This window comes from Trachypithecus francoisi, unplaced genomic scaffold (genome assembly GCF_009764315.1).
Source record: "Trachypithecus francoisi isolate TF-2019V2 unplaced genomic scaffold, Tfra_2.0 Lachesis_group10, whole genome shotgun sequence".
In the NCBI taxonomy this organism is placed as follows: domain Eukaryota; kingdom Metazoa; phylum Chordata; class Mammalia; order Primates; family Cercopithecidae; genus Trachypithecus; species Trachypithecus francoisi.
In genome coordinates, this window is record NW_022681455.1 from 69,192,690 (window position 1) to 69,213,475 (window position 20,786).

General features: G+C 37.7%; 1 protein-coding gene across 25 annotated transcripts in view; it reads left to right on the top strand.

Moving 5' to 3' along the window:
- The window catches only part of RIMS1 (regulating synaptic membrane exocytosis 1), a 519,140-nt gene that overhangs the window by 267,272 nt on the left and 231,082 nt on the right, over positions 1-20,786 (top strand). For all 25 annotated transcript variants that reach the window (XM_033217614.1, XM_033217607.1, XM_033217624.1 and 22 more), the window contains exons 4-5: positions 12,666-13,006; positions 15,361-16,226. In XM_033217614.1, the coding sequence (XP_033073505.1) occupies positions 12,666-13,006; positions 15,361-16,226 (1,207 nt within the window). The remainder of the gene's footprint in view (positions 1-12,665; positions 13,007-15,360; positions 16,227-20,786) is intronic.

Sequence of the window (20,786 nt, forward strand, 5' to 3'; positions counted from 1 at the left end):
TTAACTAAAACAAGAAGTACTGGACAAGAAAGTTTTTGAGAAGCATAATCATTTCTGTTTTGTATATTTTAAGTTTGAGGCTCCTGTGTAACATTTAAGTGGCCATATATAGTAAATAAGAAGATAAATGGATTTGGATATTTGTAAGGGTGTCTGAGCTAGAAATTATGATTTTAGAATCAGCAGTTTATAGTGCAAGCTATTCTTTTTGGGTACAAGATAAAATTGATATACTTGATATACTATTGATATTTTTATCTTATTTTAATTTCTACTTCTGCATGTTTTATAATGCAAATGCAGTATTATTCTAATAGGCATGCATAATGCATTAAACAAATATTTATTGTATAAGCCTTCTCAAAAATATTTTTTCAGAGGGCTTGAGATCAAAATGTTTGGAAAACTTCACATCTTTCATGAAACCTATTTAAGTAACAAATATAGAAGAGCAAGAATTGAGCCCTGTGTAACATCAACATTTAATAAAAGAGTAAAGAAGGAAGATTTTAGCCAGGAATATGAGGTGATACAAATAGGAAGAAGACCAGAAAAGAAAATTGTCACTGATTTTTAGAAATCAAAAATGAGGGGTGGTTAGGAATTCCAAATACTCAAAGAGCTTATTAAGAGGAGAGTTAAAAAGTTGCGCTAAGTAGAATTGGCACTATGGAAGGGATCACTAATGTCCTTGGAGGAAAAGTGTTATTGTAGGGATGAGTCAGATTTCAAGATGGTGGGAATAAATGGGGTGTGAGAAAGTTGAGAGGCTATGAGTTTAGGTTACTTTAACAAGTGGCTTGGTTTTAAGGAGGATAATGAAAAAAGTGACGAGAAAGAGGAGGCTCAAATTGTTATTACTGGAAGAAAAGTCTTGATTATTTTGTGTACTTTTGTGGTTATATGCCAAGAGGAAAGGAGTAGTAGAGAAGATGAGATTGAAGACTAAGGAAAATAAAGGAGTCAATGATAAGCGAGGTCCTCAATCAGCAGAAAATGAAATTCAGTGCATGAGTCTATGCATTTACTTTTGATGAATGGAGGACCTGAGATAAGACAGGGAAATAAGAATTGCTGCATATTCAGGTGCTATCATAACACAAAAATTATCAGTTGGATGCAAAATACATTTCAGTCTTGTGTATCAGAGGTAACACCTCCAACAAAGTAACACAAAAAGATAAACTAAAGGAATGAGAGAACACATCTGGTAAAGACGAGCTAAAAGAGAGCAAAAATTGCAGTAATAGAATTCAAGTCACAAATATTCCATAATTGATTCCCTATATTTTATTCTCAATCAACAACCAAAGAGATCCTATTAAAAGCCAAATTATATCTGGGCATGGTGGCACATACCTGTAATTGCAGCACTTTCGGAGGCCAAGGCGGACAGATTGCTTGAGCTCAGGAGTTCAAGACCAGCCTGGGCAACATGATGAAAGCCTGTCTCTACCAAAAAACACAAACAAACAAACAAACAAACAAAAAACCCCACAAAAATTAGCTGAGCGTGGTGGTGCCTGCTTGTAGTCTCAGCTACTTGGGAGGCAGAGGCGGGTGGATCACCTAAGCCAAGGAGGTTGAGGCTGCAGTGAGCTGTGATGGTGCCACTGCACTCCAGCCTATGTGACAGAGTGAGACCCTGTCTCAAAAACAAAAGATATATGAGATGACTACTCTGCTCAGAATCTTCCAATGGCTCCTCATTACTCATCATAAAAGTCAAAGTCATTGCTATAGTCCACAAAGACCTACTGGGTCTGACTCCTTACTCTACTGAACACATCTTATACGACCTGAACCTTCACTTACTCGACTCTACCTGTGCTTTGAAACCACCAGGTATAAGCTCCACAAAGTCTTTTTTATTTGTTGCTTTTACAGCCTGAGATGCTTTCCTCCAGATACCTGCATAGCTTACTCTTACTCAAATATCACTTTCTCAGTGAAGTTTTCTTTGACTAGCCAATTTTATATTGTATTCTACCACCACTCGGAGTGCCCAGTGCCTTTTTCTTTTGCATTTATTCCTCAGTACTTATCACCATCTATAATACCACATATGTTTACCATTATGGGTTTTTTGTGGTTTTTTTTTTTGTCTTTTTTTTGAGTCAGAGTCTTACACTGTTGCCCAGACTGGCATGCAGTGATGTGATCTTGGCTCACTGCAACCTCCATCTCCCAGGTTCAAGCGATGCTCCTGCCTCAGCCTCCTGAGTAGCTGGGATTACAGGTGCCCACCACCACGCCTGGCTAATTTTTTGTATTTTTAGTAGAGATAGGGTTTCCCTATGTTGGCCAGGCTGGTCTCAAACTCCTGACCTCATGGTCCACTAGCCTCAGCCTCCCAAAGTGCTGGGATGAGCCACAGTGCCCGGCCTACCATTATTGTTTTGTTTCTGTCTGTCTTTTTTCACTAGAACATAAACTCCTTGAGGAGAATTTTTGTCTATTTTTTTTCAGTGCTGGATCCCTAGCACCTAAAACAGTGCCTAACACATAACAGGCACCTAAAATATTTGTTGAAATGAAAAATATGTACTGAGTGTAGCACTTTATATTGCAAAATAAAATAATATTTATTTACCTGTAGTTTGAAGACACATCAGCAATAAATGTATGATGCTAATAAAAATACTATTGAATATTTACTATGTGTCAAACATGGTTTTGTATAACTCAGTCCTAACATAGAGTCTATGAAATCATTATTATTATTTTCCCTGCTTTATAACTGACAATACTGAAGCACAGAGAGATGATATAATCTGTCCTAGGTGGGATAATGAGAACGTCAGCAAATAAGGATGCAGGCCCATATATTCTACTTCCAAGGGCTGCTCCTTAACCATGATTCAGTATTCATTGCTACCTCTTACCTGCCATTACCTACACAGAATCAAGGTCATAAAAATTTTAGTCATTTACAGAAACAAGAGAAGTGAGTGACAGACCATTAGATAGTGTGTAAAATCAACTTTAAAATGTAGAGACTTTAAATAATATAATTCATATTATTGAATTTATATATAATACATATACATACATATATAATATATACAATAAATTTATATTTATATATATAATACATATATGTATATATATACATACACACACACCTCCATGGGAAGAAATAATTTTCTTACTGACATTGTATGAATCTGATAGTTGCCCCGAACCTTTTTGATAATGATAAAATAACCATTATAATGCTGATAATGCTTGCTTTCTATATTTCAGGAACTATGCTAAGCAATTTAGATGTATTATCTCATTTAATTCTCAAAACAACTCAGTGAGATAAAAACTATTATTACCCCCTGTCTATAGATGATGGCAATGAATCTTTGGGAGGCTTTGCAGGTTAGCTTGAGTGAATTGCAAGTAAGTGGATTGACAGATGGACCTGAGATGAGAACCTAGGCAGTTTAACTCTAGAGATCACTGTTCTTTGCAGGTTAATAGTGAAATGAAGTATCCTTCAGTAAACATGTTGAGACGGTTATCTATGAAAAGAAATCAGTGTAGTTCCCTAACTCTTGTTATACCTCAAAATAGATTCTGAGAGATCAAGAAAGACAATGTAAAATGTTCAACCATATAAATAGTCAATGAAAATAAAAGCGAATATTTATAAAAAGCACTTTCTGAGCTAAAGTACAACAGAAGGATTGCAAAGGAAGAGAATAACAGATGATATAAAATGAAAACTATCTTTATGATAACAGAAAGAAACCAATATGGCAAGTAACAAAATTTTAAAAAAAAAGCTGTATCAAGGAGTTAATAAATCAATTAAAAATGGTAAGAAATACTATGAATTTAATTGATAAATACACAAAAACCTGATTGGTTTGCATGCTAACAAACATGGAAAACATTCTAAACAAAATGTTTACCTTAATGGTACAACTTAAATGAATAAAAAATGATAAAGTAATCAATAAATGGTAAATGATCCAAAAAATTTATTTTTAATCATGTTATGAATATGTTAAAAGATAAATGTATAACTATATGTAATACCACATATAACTATGTAACTGTGTATCTGTGGATAAAAGATGAAATAGAGGCTTATAATAAAGAGCAAAAGTCTTTTGACTATTCTTCCCCAACTTTTTCTATTCATGAGAGACAAGGCACTATTAAGCATTTATATTTGGACTAATCAACTCTTCACAGCTCATACAGTATTGCAATGACATATAAAAATAAAGGAAGATACTGAAGCACAGAGATGTCATTTGGACACTCCTCTGTCCTTCCACCCAGAATCTCTATTTTGTTTCTTCTATGGTTAAGTTCTGCAGCTTAACACAGTTATTAGGCTGGGCGCGGTGGCGCAAGCCTGTAATCCCAGCACTTTGGGAGGCTGAGACGGGCGGATCACGAGGTCAGGAGATCGAGACCATCCTGGCTAACACGGTGAAACCCCGTCTCTACTAAAAAATACAAAAAAACTAGCCGGGCGAGGTGGCGGGCGCCTGTAGTCCCAGCTACTCCGGAGGCTGAGGCAGGAGAATGGCGTAAACCCGGGAGGCGGAGCTTGCAGTGAGCTGAGATCCGGCCACTGCACTCCAGCCCGGGCGACAGAGCGAGACTCTGTCTCAAAAAAAAAAAAAAAAAAAACAGTTATTATTAACCATAGAGCCAAGCAGTGAATTTAGATTATGCTTCATATTCTGTGGGTTGGATATCATGACCACTGTCCTACTTGATGGGAAATGTTCTTAGCTTCAAATACAAATGGGTCCTCCCTTTAGCTAATTCCTTTATCCTATGAAGTTTTTGTTTCATTTGTTTTGTGTTCAAAATTGCACTATGCATTTGATCAATTTGCCTTTTGTGTTGTTGCTGTTGTCTTCTGATTTATTTAATTTTTGCTCCCAGAATCCTCATTCTAGAGTCTCCATCCTCCTGCTCGAAATTTCTCTCTAGGGTTTCAAAGAGGGCTCTTCATCCTGGGACGTCCCTTAACACTTGCTCTTCTGTGAAAACCATTTGCTTCCTGAATTTCCTCTTTCTTGGTAGACTTTGTTTTGCTAACAAGGATATGTGAGTGGTAAATTTTCCAAGTTCTTCCAAATTCTGAAAATTTCTTAAACTGTCTTATACTTGATTGATGGTTTACCTATATATAAAATTTCAGGACCCATATCATTTTCTCAAAGACTATTGACAGTATTTCTCCCTTGTCTTCAAACATCCAGTATTGCTGATGGGAATTCTGACACCATTCTATTTCCTATTCCTTTCTCTAGGACCCAACCTTTTCTTTCTGGAAACTTTTAGTATATTTTCTTTAGCTTTGTTATGTGGAAATTTCATAATGATTTTTATCTTGGTAGTTTCTTTTTCCATTCATTGTATTAATATGCAATGACTTGTCCATTCTGGGAATTTGTCTTCTATTATTTTTGCAACTTTATTCCCCTCCATATTTTGTTCTTTTTTTCTAAAACCCTTAATTTATCTCATGTTTTTTATTTCATGTGTTTTATCTCTCTAACATTTTATCTCATGTGTTTTATCTCTTGGTTTTTCATACATCCTTTCTTTTAAATTATTGGGAGAACCCACTCCCGATGGTTACGTGGGTTATTTTCTATTTCCTAGGTGTCTTGGCTGGTTTGAGAAATAAAGGAAAAGAGTACGAGAGAGAAATTTAAAGCTAGGGGTTCGGGGGAGACATCACGTGTCAGCAGGATCCGTGATGTTTCCTGAGCCGTAAGCAAGTTTTTATTAGTGATTTTCAAAAGGGGAGGGAGTGCATGAATAGGGTGCGGGTCACAGAGATCACATACTTCACAGGGTAATAAAATATCGCAAAGCAAGTGGAGGCAGGGTGATATCACAGGACCACAGGATGGGGCGAAATTAAAATTGCTAATGAAGTTTCAGGCATGCATTGTCATTGATAACATCTTATCAGGAAACAGGGTTTGGGAGCAGACAACCTGTCTGACCAAAATTTATTAGGTGGAAATTTTCCTCCTCCTAATAAGCCTGGGAGTGCTATAGGAGACCGGGGCTTATTTCATCAGTTCGGCTTCGACAATAAAAGATGGCATGCCTTAAGGGGGCCCTCTATAAACCTACCCTCAGGGTGCATTCTCTTTCTCAGGGATGTTCCTTGCTGAGAAAAAGAATTCAGCGATATTTCTCCTATTTGCTTTTGAAAGAGGAGAAATACGGTTCTGTTCCATCCGGCTCACCGGCGGCCAGAAGTCTTATTTCTGGTGTTCCCTGAACATTGCTGTTTTCCTGTTCTTTTTTCAAGATGCCCAGATTTCATATTGTTCAAACGCACATGCTCTACAATTTGTGCAGTTGATGCAATCATCACAGGGTCCTGAGGCGACATACATCCTCCTCAGTTTACAAAGAATATGACACCATTAAGAGATTAAAGACAAGACAGGCATAGGAAATCACAGGGGTATTGATTGGGGAAGTGATAAGTGTCCATGAAATCTTCACAATTTATGTTCAGAGATTGCACTAAAGATAGGCATAAGAAATTATGAAAGTATTAATTTGGGGGACTAATAAATGTCCATGAAATCTTCACAATTTATGTTCTTCTGCCGTGGCTTCAGCTGGTCCCTACGTTAGGGGTCCCTGACTTCCCGCTACATTAAATCCTTCTTTTATTGAGATAATTTTATCATTAATTTTAAAAGCTCTTTTAATTTTGACATCTGAACACTAATTAGAGGTTATTTTTAGGTTTCTTTAAGATATTTCCTGGAATTATCTCTTACTCTTCTAACATTAATTCTTCTCTATGTTGATTTTAGCCTTTCTCTTTAATGTTATAGTTTTTATTTTAACAGTTTAGTGTTCCTTGATTAGCCATATATAGGGGAATAAACAAAAACGAGGCATGAGAATGGATGATTGGGGTGTGTGTTTGTGTATGCATATGTGGGAGGTGTTTTTGAGTGAACAACTGGAGAACCAGCCATTAGGATAGAGAAAATCTACCTGACAGAATGCGAAAGGCTCTTTGCAGGTCAGCAACACCTGTCTGTTTCAGATTTGTGGGAAAGTAGTCATTCTGCATATGGAAAATAAACTTTAAAAAAAAAGACAAATGGTCATCTGTTTTAATTCTATTTCTCACTTCTCTCCTGCCATAGTATCTACCATCTAACCAAGATCTTCTCGTGGGTTCTGCAGAGGAGATCAGCTCCATTCTTGGTTATGGCCCTCCTCCATCTGTGATTTGAGCTACAGCTTCCTCCATTTTGTTTCACTTACTACTCTTTTCCATGTATACACTTAGCAGCTTCTAGAAATTCATTGTTATCTCCCTTCCTTGAGGTTCCTTTTTGGTGTGTGGCTTATGATTCTGTTATCTAAATGAATCTCACTATATTATTTCAAATTTGAAACATTTGTAAGAGTACAGGGTTAGGGGCATTATTAAGTCTTTAGACCTTAAAGTGCAGAATTGATATTGTCACTTCTGGGTTACAATTTAGCACCCCTTAAGCTATTTTGCAAATTATACAGCGAGCCCCAACTATTACCACACAGTGATTATAGGAGAGGAGTTTTAAATATGTTCTAAAATTTTACCAAATAATTTGATTTTTTCCAATGTATCCTAAAAAAAGACCATAAATATGAAAAAAAGTTTGATCAACACACTTTTCACTGCAGAGTTCAGTGTTAATGTGAAAGGTTATAAGCAGTTTAAGGGCTAGGTAAGTGATATTCCATCTCTATAGAATATTTTGTAGATATTAAAATGCTTTAGAAAAGTTTAGAATCACTATAGCACAAGTAGAAATACTTGTGCTATAATATTAAATATATAAATAGGATATAAAGTTACAGTGGAATCTCAGTTATTTTAAATTTGCATAGAAAATTATATTAAAATGCTAATAGTAAGACAGTGGTATTGGAAGTGATTTACTCATTAAAAAGAAACATTCTATATCATATTTTTGTCTTTCATAAAACCACATATTTTATGAACTTCCAAAGGGAAATAAATTTATGAAATAGCAATAACAACAAAAAAAGACTGAGAACATACCCACATACCCCCACCCATTCCCACCCACATACACATTCACATTACCAGAACCAAAAGGAACTCATTCTCATTTATTCTGACATCTACTGTTTTTTACCATCTCATCTACTTTTGTCAACGAAGTTGAAATATTGCCTTGATAATTTTGTCCCTAGTTTCTGCTAGAGTGAGTGCTTACTGAATAGAGAAAGTAAGGAAAATGAGTAAAAGTATTCAGAAAATGCAGCAACTATAATTGAGTATCTCATCTTCTTTTTCATGTTTTTCAAAATGGTAGCATAATAATTTTTAAAAACATCCTATATTAGTTGAAAATCAATCTTAACATTTATCTATAAAAATATCAAATGAAAATTGAATCACAATCTCTTTTTTTAAACCTTCATGCTTATATTTATTCTTTATGTTATAATACTAAATACCTCAGATGGATTCTTATAAGGAAGACATTTGTGTTAATATAAGAATTCTGGGTTGGGTGCAGTGGCTCACGCCTGTTATTCCGGCACTTTGGGAGGCTGAGGAGGGTGGATCACCTGAGGTCAGGAATTTGAGACCAGCCTGGCCAACATGGTGAAACCCTGTCTCTACTAAAAATACAAAAATTAGCTGGGCATGGTGGTGGACACCTGCAATCAGCTACTCGGTAGGCTGGGGCAGGAGAATCGCTTGAACTGGGAGGTGGAGGTTGCAATGAGATGAGATCATGACACTGCACTGCAGCTTGGGCAACAGGAGTGAAACTCCATCCCCCCCCAAAAAAAAAAATTATACTGGACCTCGTCATGAATCACCTTAGTAATATCATCAAGAATAAATCAAGAAATACATGTCTTTTGTTCTGTGTGTCCAGCTCTGTAAATATTTCAATATTTCTTCCACTCGAATACCTTTTTAGTTTTTCTGCCAAACTTGTGGTTTTATCTATGGAATTTTCTGTATATGTATAGCAGAAAGTGTTGCAATTTTTATTTCTCTGGGTAAAAAATTCCTGTGGGTTTTATAAAATAGTTTAGTGTACTGCTTAAGAATTAAGAGGAAAAGACAATTAAAAATGCAGTTACAGCAAAAAGTCAGAATACAATTTTCAGTCCTTCATATTTTCTGATATGTGGCATGGTATTTCAAAAGTCATGTAACTTCACAATAGTATTTGAATCAAGTTTGTATGTGATTGCTTAAAATCTGTAAATTGTTAAGATCAGTTATTGCACAGGCCTACTTTAGATTAGTTTGGAACATATCCCAGGGTATTTAATCAGGGTATAATCCTTCATAGTGCAATTTCTAAAAGATGTGTTTGTGTGCTTTAAATAAATAGCATTTTTTTGTAGACAAAGTTGCATCTTAAACTCTTTCTTAAAAAAAATTTTCTTAAAAATGTCTCCCTACTGCACTCTTGTATTATCTATAGCTTCAGGCAAATATAATACTAATACTGACTTCAAAAAATGTATTGTAGAGGTCTGCAATGTTTGGTATTAACTGTGCTGATGTATGACAATATTCTATTGTAATCTTATATATTTTTCTTTATAACTCATATGAGCAATTTATTTTTTATTTGTAAAATTTGTGGTATGATTAATTTTTAGAACTGCAAATAGACTGGGAGGTGATATTTTAATAAAAATAAATATTTTAACATTGTTATGGTTAATTTTAGTTTCAGTTCGGAGGATGGATTGACTACACTTATAGTTAATTTAAAAATACAAATTTAAAAATATTGTGGTATCACGGAAATAAGACAAAGGAAAAGTTTGGAATTATACAATATTTTAGTAAATGTTAAAAATAGAAAAAAACTATTGAAGCATCACAGACTTAAATGAATACACAGTATTTTAAGAATATTATTTAAAATGCCTATGCTGTTTTGACAAAGTCACTAATGTAACCTTTTGAATAAACAGGAAGTGAAATTAAATTGTAAAATTCAACTTAATAATAATAAATTGTGTTTCTTTTAATTGATCTGGTAGCAATTCTGCACATATTCAAAATCTGGAACACACTCAAATCTGGCAGTTAGTTCTCATTGACCCATTTTTTGTAATGTTTACAAATGTGAAGCAATCAAAATAAGATTGTGATAATGATTTCTAGAAAATATTCAGATGTAAAATGAAGAGTATCCTTTACCCTTCTATCAGTATTATTGTGCTCCTTTCTGCTTCTTTATTTGGCTTTATTCAATTTTAGAAACTTTGTAATTGTAAATTTGTGTTTTCTGAATGGTTTTTTAAAAACTGCATATTTATCCTAAGTATACCTTGATATTTCTGTAGTGAAGAACTTACTTTATTTTATTTCTTATTATTAATTTTGAGATAGAGTGTCACTCTATCACCCAGGCTGGAGAACAGTGGTGGGATCTCGGCTTACTGCAACCTCTGCCTTCTGGGTTCAAGTGATTCTCCTGCCTAAGCCTCCCGAGTAGCTGGGATTACAGGCATGCACCACTACACCCGGCTAGTTTTTGTATTTTTAGTAGAGACGAGATTTCACCATGTTGGCCTGGCTGGTCTCAAACTCTTGACCTCAGGTGATCTGCTCCCCTCAGCCTCCCAAAGTGCTGGGATTGCAGGTGTCAGCCACCACACCTGGCTGAAAAGAACCTACTTTAAATGATGTGTAATAAGTTGCTTATTATTAGTCTAAGAAATATTTATTTGATGTAAAATAGTCAAAATTTCATACCAATCTTCATGAATTACATGATTTCAAACTTATCACGGTCTTGTCAGCTAAAGAGACAAAAAAAAAAAAAAAACCTTTCTGCCACACACATGCCCCCTGTCCCCACTCAGGGTTCTGGGCAGAAGAGACTCAGTGTCACTGACTGTTCATGAAGGTCCTGGCCCTGGAGTATTACACCTTTTAATGTTATCCTTGGTATGTCCACGTTCAAACAGTCAGGACTTCTGAGGGACCATCTCAGTAATAGATTTTGTAACATATACCCTTATTTGGCTAGCACTTAAATTCAAGTTGCTTTCCATAAACCCCTTATTTTGATATAGGCTTATGCAATGAATTGTTCATCTTGTTTGACATCTTGGTAGATGAGAATTCCATAATACTGGTTATAATGCTTTGTGTAGATGTTATACCTAACTGCTTTTTTGAACCTAGTACACTTCATTTTGTGACTGGGAGTCTAAATAAATCAATTAACCTTCATGAATTTTAAATTTTTTATAGCAATTATTTCTCCTCAGTCTTAATTTTTCCTATATTATAATTCATTTGAGTTTTCTCACCTGGAAAGCAGTTCTTAATTCATCTGCAGTATTTTCCTTTTAAAAAAAGTATTACTTTTTTCCTGTCTTTTTCTTATTTTAGCTTCATCTAATTCTATGGCTATAGTTACAGCTTTTCCTTATTTATCTGAATATTTTCAGCAGTTCATTTTCTTCATTTTACCTACGAAACAATGCTTCTTTTACTATTTTCTGTTGCTTCTCAATTAACATATCTACGATTTATTCATCCTGATACAATATTTTTGAGTCCTTGTTGATTGAGTCAGTATTTGTGAAAAGGAAGCCTAGAGTTTGGTAATTAGCTTTTCCTGTGGAGGTAGTTCCTGAAGTACATACAAACACAAAACACCTGAAGTGCCTTTGGAGCCATGCAACTGAGGCAGCGATGTAAAATCACAGCACAAAGAAACAGAGGTACTGAGGATATTTGAAAAGATGGCTCACGGGGCTCTTAGCACCTATCTTTGCCCCGTGACAGCTAGTCATTGCTGCTATTATTATTTTTTATTACGATAATCGTCCTCATTATTACATTCATTTTAAAGGTCATCAAATGGAGAACAGATATATAGGTTTAAGTGGTGCTACATCTTATAATTTATCAGTGGATATATTGCTAAATGATGGTTCCCAAATAGCTCTCCTTGGGAAACATTACCTTGGAGTGGTCACATATGAATAAACTCAGAGTCACATTTATTGCTTTAGTAAATATGTGCATGGAAAATTATATTTTATAGCATAAATAAGCTTAAGGTTAGTTTATTGCTAAGAAACTAGAGAAAATATACAGATTGACCTTTTTTGTGGGCCTACTTTTTTGTTTCTTCTATATGAATATTTTTAATATTGCCTTTAATTGTGGGTGATTTTTGAAAAGACAGACTTTTTAAAAATACTTGCAAGTACTGAGGTTTATGTATATACCTATTGATTCTGTAGTTCCGGGTAACATTTTTCTTTTTTCTTTTATTTCATGGTAACATTTTTCTAATCAGTTAACTACCTTGCTTAGAACATTTTTGCTAACACTCCAGAGTCAATTATAAAAATATGACAGATATATGGTAAAAGGAAACACAGAATCATCAAATTAGAAATGCTGAGAAAAAAACTCTATTCTGGCTGCCCAGAGGCTCTCTAGTCTCAAGACAAGTCCCTGTCTAGGCATTCATATATTTGACTGTGACTTGTGGGAGGACCATTTTCTCAAGAAATTTGCAAGGATAAATATGAAAATGAATACTGTTCTTTTTTCCTTAAATATATTTTAAGATACTGAAAAATTATTTCCAAGAGGGCATAAAAATTTATATTGTTCTTTCTTCTTCAAATAGGTTATGTGGGTATGCAATTTATGTCGAAAGCAACAAGAAATCTTAACCAAATCTGGGGCATGGTTCTTTGGAAGCGGCCCTCAACAGACAAGTCAGGATGGAACCCTGAGTGATACAGCTACAGGTGCTGGCTCTGAGGTACCAAGAGAAAAGAAAGCACGACTCCAAGAGCGATCCCGGTCTCAGACACCCTTGAGCACAGCAGCTGCCTCCTCCCAGGACACTGCTCCTCCCAGCGCACCACCAGACAGGAGCAAAGGGGCTGAGCCCTCACAGCAAGCCTTGGGGCCTGAACAGAAGCAGGCTTCATCCAGGTCTAGAAGTGAACCTCCTAGAGAGAGGTAATAGTTCTTTCACCCTGTAAGCAAAAGGCAAGATTTTGGTAGGAGAGCAAACCCGTCTTCAAGAATTTAACTTCTATTAATGGAAGGAATATGTGGAAGTACTAATTCTCAGATCCCACATGGAAAAACAACAGGCCTGAGGGGTGTTGTCTATCTCTAGAATGTACTCCTTAGGAGACCTTTGTTGAAAGCGTTTCTTTCATATCAAGCACAGATGTAAACACGAACTAAGTCACCCAGTTGAGCTACCAACTTCCAACAGTGAACTCAGAACAGCTCTTAGATCATGTTTCATTTATAAACCTAGCCCTTTAATTAAAAGTGTGCTCTGAGAGGATGTGATGGGGGAATCTGACCTATCGGAAAGTATGTGGACACATCAGAGAAGCCTTCTTTAAGGACATTTCTTTTATGCTGAGCTCTAAAGAGTGACTTTGGAATTAACCACGAGAAGGGTAGGATGGGTGCTCCAGGTATCTTGCACAGGCACATGGCCTGAAGGAACAAGCCCAAGGTGAGGGCCTCCTAAAGGATAGCTGCTGGCTACAGTGCAAGTAGCAGAGAGAATGTTGGGGAGAAAAGGCTGGTGAGGTAGTGAAGGGACAGGTTACATCCGATAGCTTTTATTGTAGGTGAAAGGGAAACCACTGAATATTTAAACAGAGACTAATATGATCAGATTATTTACTTTGATTGATTCATTCAAAAATGTATTCATGGGCAAACATGAAGCTAAGCACTGGGAAAAAGTGTTGACAAGGAAGACAGGCTCACGAGGCTCATGGTTTGGGGGCCAGGACCTAGACTGGGCTTGTTGTTTTTATATGTGTAACCATTACTTGGAGAAAGGAGGCTCCAAGGAAAGCTTTTGAACCTCTTTTCAAGCAAACCCCATACAGTAAAAGATCAAGGACCTCAAAGTTAAACAGGTCTGGATTCTAGTCCTGGCTCTGCCACAATAGTCAGTAAAAACTCACTTGCAGGGTTGTGGCAGGTATTAAAAGAGAACATGTGTTCTTCCCAAGCTGGCACATGGTAGACTTTCAGTGAATGTAGCTATTATTCAAGCCAGCAGTCATTGTGTATTTACTACAGATAAACACTGTGCCAGGAACCAGAGGGTAGAAAGATGATTAGAACATACATGGTTGCTTTTCTGACAAATCCTAGGGAAGAGACCACACACTATCCTAGGGAAGACAGACACCTAGGCAATTAACCAGGATGCTAATTTGATCAAAGCTAGGCAATATGTATAGTATTTTGAGAGCCCTAGGAAAGAGGAAATGACTTCTGAATTAAGTTTTATAAGATACTCAGGAGTTGCAGGGGAGCTACACAGCATATAAGAGGGCAGTACAAGAGAATGAGTGTAACTAAGCTATTTGGAGAAAGGATAGAAAGGACACCAGAGATATCTCGGGGAAGGTAGAATTAATAGCATTTGGTGACAAATTGTTGTGGGAGAAGAAGAGACAAAAATACTGAAGATGCAGGTTGGAACTGGTTGGAAGATGATATCTTTAAATAAGATAGAGAATTTGGAGCTGTAAAGTTTCTAAAGAAAAAGAGTTCTGTTTTTGACATATAGTGAACAACTACAAAAATTTCAAGAACGAGGGCTGAATAGAGACTTTTTGTTCTGACTTTTTAGTTAAAATTTGAAGAAGACTGATAGGGAGGAATACTTTTACTAATGATACAAATTCATAGGAAAGCAATGAGGAATTGGGAGGTACGGGAGCAGGAAGAGAGGTGGCCGGTGTAAAGAGCTGGCCAACTTCAGGGAGAAGCAAGATTGAAAGAAACACTCTGTTTATTTGTTTTAAATTACTGAAGAATTCTTGACCATATTTTGTACACTGTCAAGGAGTTAGAAACAGAAAATTAAAGGTAGAGATGAGAAAAAGTATAATTAGTAGAACAAAGAATCAGAGACACTGGAGAACTCCTTCCATTTGCACGACACTCTACCCTTTCATAAAACATCTTCACAGATGGTGTCTCTCTAATCCTCACATGAACCCTGCAAGGTATTTATCAACATTTCAAGAAAAGTAAATTGATTCAATGTAAACTTCTAACAAGAACAACTACGCTTCAGTGAGCTGTTAAATGTAGTACAATCATCACACTCTTATGAAAACTGTATTTGGTAATAATTAGTATGTGTTCCCATTAGATCCCTTACATTGTAAAATTCCAACTCCTTTACAGTTCCACCTTCAGATCCAAATCCCTATAACTAATTATTGTAACTGAAATGATTTAAGACTGGAATGAGAAGAAAACGTTTTTTATGTCTATAAGTTTATAAATTGCTCTCCTTGACGTTTCTTTGTATACCATAGAAAGAAGACCCCAGGGCTTTCCGAGCAGAATGGCAAAGGAGCCCTTAAGAGTGAGCGGAAACGCGTGCCAAAGACCTCAGCGCAGCCGGGGGAGGGGGCCGTCGAAGAACGGGAACGTAAAGAAAGGCGGGAAAGCCGAAGGCTTGAGAAAGGGCGATCACAGGATTACCCAGACACGCCGGAAAAAAAGGATGAGGGCAAAGTGGCGGATGAGGAAAAGCAAAGAAAGGAGGAGGAATATCAGACCAGGTACCGCAGCGACCCGAACCTGGCTCGGTACCCGGTGAAACCGCCGCCTGAGGAGCAGCAGATGCGCATGCACGCCCGGGTGTCCCGCGCGAGGCACGAGCGGCGCCACAGCGACGTGGCGCTCCCGCGCACCGAGGCGGGCGCGGCGCTGCCAGAGGGCAAGGTCGGCAAACGCGCGCCGGCGGCGGCCAGGGCCTCGCCGCCGGACTCGCCGCGGGCCTATTCGGCTGAGAGGACTGCGGAGACCAGGGCGCCGGGCGCCAAGCAGCTAACGAACCACAGCCCACCGGCGCCCAGGCATGGGCCGGTTCCCGCAGAAGCCACGGAGCTCAAAGCCCAGGAGCCCCTCAGGAAGCAGAGCCGCCTGGACCCCAGCTCGGCGGTCCTCATGCGGAAGGCCAAGCGCGAGAAAGTGGAGACCATGCTGCGGAACGACTCTCTGAGCTCAGACCAGTCCGAGTCGGTGCGGCCGTCCCCGCCCAAGCCGCACCGGTCCAAGAGGGGCGGAAAGAAGCGGCAGATGTCGGTGAGCAGCTCTGAGGAGGAGGGCGTGTCGACGCCGGAGTACACCAGCTGCGAGGACGTGGAACTGGAGAGCGAGAGCGTCAGCGAGAAAGGTAAGGGGGCGGCGCCGGCCGTGCGGGGACATCAGCCAAGTGCAGAGGCGCGTGTGCTTGGCGAGGTGCTGGGTTCCGCAGTGAGGCTGGGAATGCTCCCAGATAAGATAGCCTTACCGCCAGTCTTATGTTTATTAATTTAATTTTATTGATTGCTTTGTGGGATTTTAAAACACAAGCTCCAAATTTAGGCTGCAAAAGTTCTTGGTGATTTTGTGTCCTGTCATTCTGGTAAATTTGGTATGCAGTCTAATATTTTTAAGATATTATTTTAGAGTAGATTTATTATTCTGTGAAAAACAATTTGTTTGCTAGAAAATGAAAATTATGCCTTATAAAGAAAGTAGATATTTTTAAAAATCACATCAGTTATGTAATACTCCAGTTGCAAAGGTAGGGTTTTTTTTTCAAACTTCAAATTAATCTTTCTCACAATTTGTGAACAGATTACAGCCTATTCTTGAACAACACGGATTTGAACTGCATGAGCCCACTTAGACGTGGATGGTTTTTCAATAAATTTTTTGAGAATTGCAGCAATTTAAAAAATTTGTGGACGCACCAGGTAGCCTGGAAATACTTTAAGAAAATAAGAAAAAGTTAGGTATATGAGGAATGCATACAATATATATAGATAATAGTCTGTTTTATCATTTACTACCATGAAATATACATGAATCTATTATAAAAAGTTAAAATTAATAAAAACTTACACACTTATAGACTATACATGGTGCCATTTGCAGTGGAAAGAAATGTAAACATGTGAACATGCGGTGTTAAATCATAGCTGCACGAAGTTAACTGTAGTGCATACTGTATTACTGTAATAATTTCTTAGCCTCTTCCAGTGAGCGTTACTGTTGCGCGCACCACTTTAAAATGCTCTGTGATGCTTATCATCTCCCTGTGAGCAGTTTCTTTCTCCAGTAAATTGCGTGATATCTTGTGGTTCTCACATAGTTTTTGTGATGTTTAGTGTGATACCATTAACCTTGAGTAATACCGTGAGACCCATACAGAGTGTCATTAGTGACACTAGAAGTGCTCCCAAGAAGCAACGTTATAACATTAGGAAAAAGGTGAATTGCTTGATGTGTACCGCAGATTGAGGTCTGCAGCTGCAGTTGCCCACCATTTCAAGATAAATTCATCCAGTGTAAGAACCACTGTTGAAAAAGAAATTTGTGACACTGTTGCTGCAGCTACGCCAGCAGGAGCAAAACCCTTGCACTTTTTGTGAAAAACTTTGATCTCGCCTTAAAAATGCAGCTTTTCTGTGGGTGCAGGATTGCTATAAGAAATGTGTATCTATAGACGCTAATATTAAGAAAAAGCAAAGTCATTATATGACAAGGCAGAAGGATAGTGAAGGACCTACAGCTAGAGAATGTAATGCCGGAAAAGGATGGCTTGATCATTTAAGGAAGAGGTTTGGCTTTCAAAAAATATCAAAAGTAGAAGCAGCTTCTGTGGACCAGCAGAGATGAGTTCTAGATGCCATTGAGAAGATTACCAAGGAGCAAGTATATGTGCCTGAACAAGGTTTTAATGCAAAGTGCTTTATTCTGGAAAAAAAAAAAAAAAAGTGCCATAAAGGACATTTAGTAGTAAGGAAGAGAAGCAAGCACTAGTATTTGAGGCAGGAAGGGATAGGCTAGCTGTACTGTTTTGTGCAAATGCAGTAAGGGTTGCCTCTGTGTATAACGTTGTTAACACCCTGAGTGTTGAAGGGAAAAAATAAACACCAAATGCCAGCCTTTTTGTTGTACAAGAAGGCCTAGACAAGAGTTCTTTTCCTGGACTAGATACATGGATGTTTTGTCCCTGGAGTCAGGAAGTACATTGCTAGTAAAGGGACCGTCTTTTAAAGTTATTTTTATATTGAACAATGCCCCTAGCTACCCAGAACCCCATGAGTTCAACACGAAAGGTGTTGAAGTGGTCTACTTGCCTCCAAACACAAAAATTCCAGTTTGGCTTCTGGACCTTAAAGGCTGATTTCACATAATACTGTATGGACAAGATTGTAACGCTATGGAAGAGAACCCCAATACATAGAATATCATGAAAATCTGGAAGGATTACACCATTGAAGATGCCATCGTTGTTATAGAAAAAAAAAATGAAAGCCGTCAGACTCAAAACAATTCATTCCTTCTAGAGAAAACTGTATCAGATGTTGTGCATGACTTCATAGGCAAATCAAGGAAATCATGAAAGAGATTGTGGATATGATGAAGAAAAAAGGTATGGAGTGAAAGGTTTCTAAATATAGATTCCAGAGTTAATAGACACCACACCAGAGGGATTAGCAGAAGGTAACTTGATAGATGAGTGCTTCTTAACCAATGACAGACAGTGAGGAAGAAGATGTAAAAGAAGCAGTGCTGGAAAACAGGTTGACATTAGACAATCTGGTAGAGGTTCCGGTTATTCAAGACTCCTTTTGACTTCTTTTACCACATGGATCCTTCTATGATAGAGACAATGACACTAAAGCAAATGGTGGAGAAAATGTTGGTACCATACAGAAACATTTTTAGAGAAACAAAAAAGCAAAAATGTCAGTCAGAAATTACCGTGCATTGCCATAAAGTTACACTAGGTGTGCCTGCCTCTTTTGCTTCCCCTCCCATCTCCTCCACTTCTGCCTCTGACATCCAGAGACAGCAAGGCTCTTTCTCCTCCTCCTCCTCGATGTGAAGATGACGAGGATGAAGACCTTTACGATGAAAAAGTTTTTGATGATCCACTTTTACTTAATGACTAGTAAATATATTTTCTCTTCGTTATGATTTCCTTAATAACTTTCCTATCACTTACTTTATTGTAAGAATAGAGTATATGATACGTGTAACATACAACATTTGTGTTAATTGACTGTTTAGTCTCAATTAAACGGTCAACAGTAGGCTGTTAGTAGTTAAGATTTTCTGGAGTCAAAAGTTTTACTCAGATTTCTGACTACTTAGGGGTCAAACCCTAACCCCTGTGTTATTCAAGCATCAACTGTACTTCACAAGTATTGTATCAAGCAAGGTGTTATGTATGCGTGTTCTGGGTAGTAACTTTGAGGTAAAAAGTTCTTACTCTAAAACTTGTGGGAATATTGTATAATAGTCTGAATTTTCACTGTATAATACTGTAGCCCCATGTAACTATTTAAATTAAATAAAATGACCTTAAAACTCCCCTTTTTCTGAAGAACTAGCCAAAACGCCTGGTGCTCAAGAATGATTATCACAAAAAGTTCCATTAGATAGTGCTTATATAGAAAATGTTGCAATGTAATATTAAAATTATGTGCTTATTTTGAAGATTCTCCTCATTTTGCTTCTGTTCACTCAGATTTAAAGTGGCCACAGTCCTAAATTTAATGGTGCTGGTCATTATCCTTGTAGAAGTGTTGGAGTCTTTTAGTGTTTGTTAATGTTTTTGTATTTAGGGGGACTGTTTGCAGTTTTTGGCTTTCTTTATAATTGCCAAATTGCATAATAAATTATATACAAAATATTATAATTTAATTTAAGAATTACTTCACTTCCTTATTCTATGTCAAAACTGCATGTATATGTGTACCCCCCCATATATATGTATCAATACAATCTTCTACTACATATAGGAACAATTAAGAAAGTTCATTCTGGCTAGGCGCAGTGACTCTCGCCTGTAATTCCAGGACTTCGGGAGGCCAAGGTGGGCAGATTGCCTGAGCACAGGAGTTCAAGACCAGCCTGGCCAACACGGTGAAACCCCATCTCTACTAAAATACAAAAAATTAGGTGGATGTGGTGGTGTGTGCCTGTAGGCTACTTGGGAGGCTGACACAGGATAATTGCTTGAACCCATGAGGTGGCAGTTGTGGTAAGCCAAGATTGTGCCACTGCACTCCAGCCTGGGTGACAGAGCAAGACTCCATCAAGAGAGAAAGAGAGGAAGAGAGGAAGGAAGGGAGGGAGGGAGGGAAAGCTCATTCTGTTATTGTTGCTGCAACCCAATTTAAAATAGTATATTTGGAATGTAATATATGTATATGGGATCAGTCTGCTCACCTTCCAATGACTTCTCTTTATAAGTTGCATATTATTTATGGGCTTGTAAAAAGTCAGATGGCGAGTAGACTCTCTTGACTGCCTTTTGTGCCTTAATATTGTTTTATGAGCACATATTTTTTCCCTGAAGTAATAAAGTAGGTGTTAAATAATAAAAATGTAGATATACTTAATTTGTGTCCAGATATCCTTTTTTTTTTTTTTTTTTTTTGAGACAGTCTGGCTCTGTCACCAGGCTGGAGTGCAGTGATGTGATCTTGGCTCATTGCAACCTCTGCCTCCCTGCAACCTCCATTTCCCGAGTTCAGGTGATTCTCCTGCCTCTGCTTCCCAAGTATTTGGGACTATAGGTGCGTGCCATCACACCCAGCTAATTTTTGTATCTTTAGTAGAGGCGGGGTTTCACCATGTTGGCCAGGATGATCTCGATCTCCTGACCTCATGATCTGCCCACCTCGGCCTCCCAAAGTGCTGGGATTACAGGTGGGAGCCATTGCACAGGGCC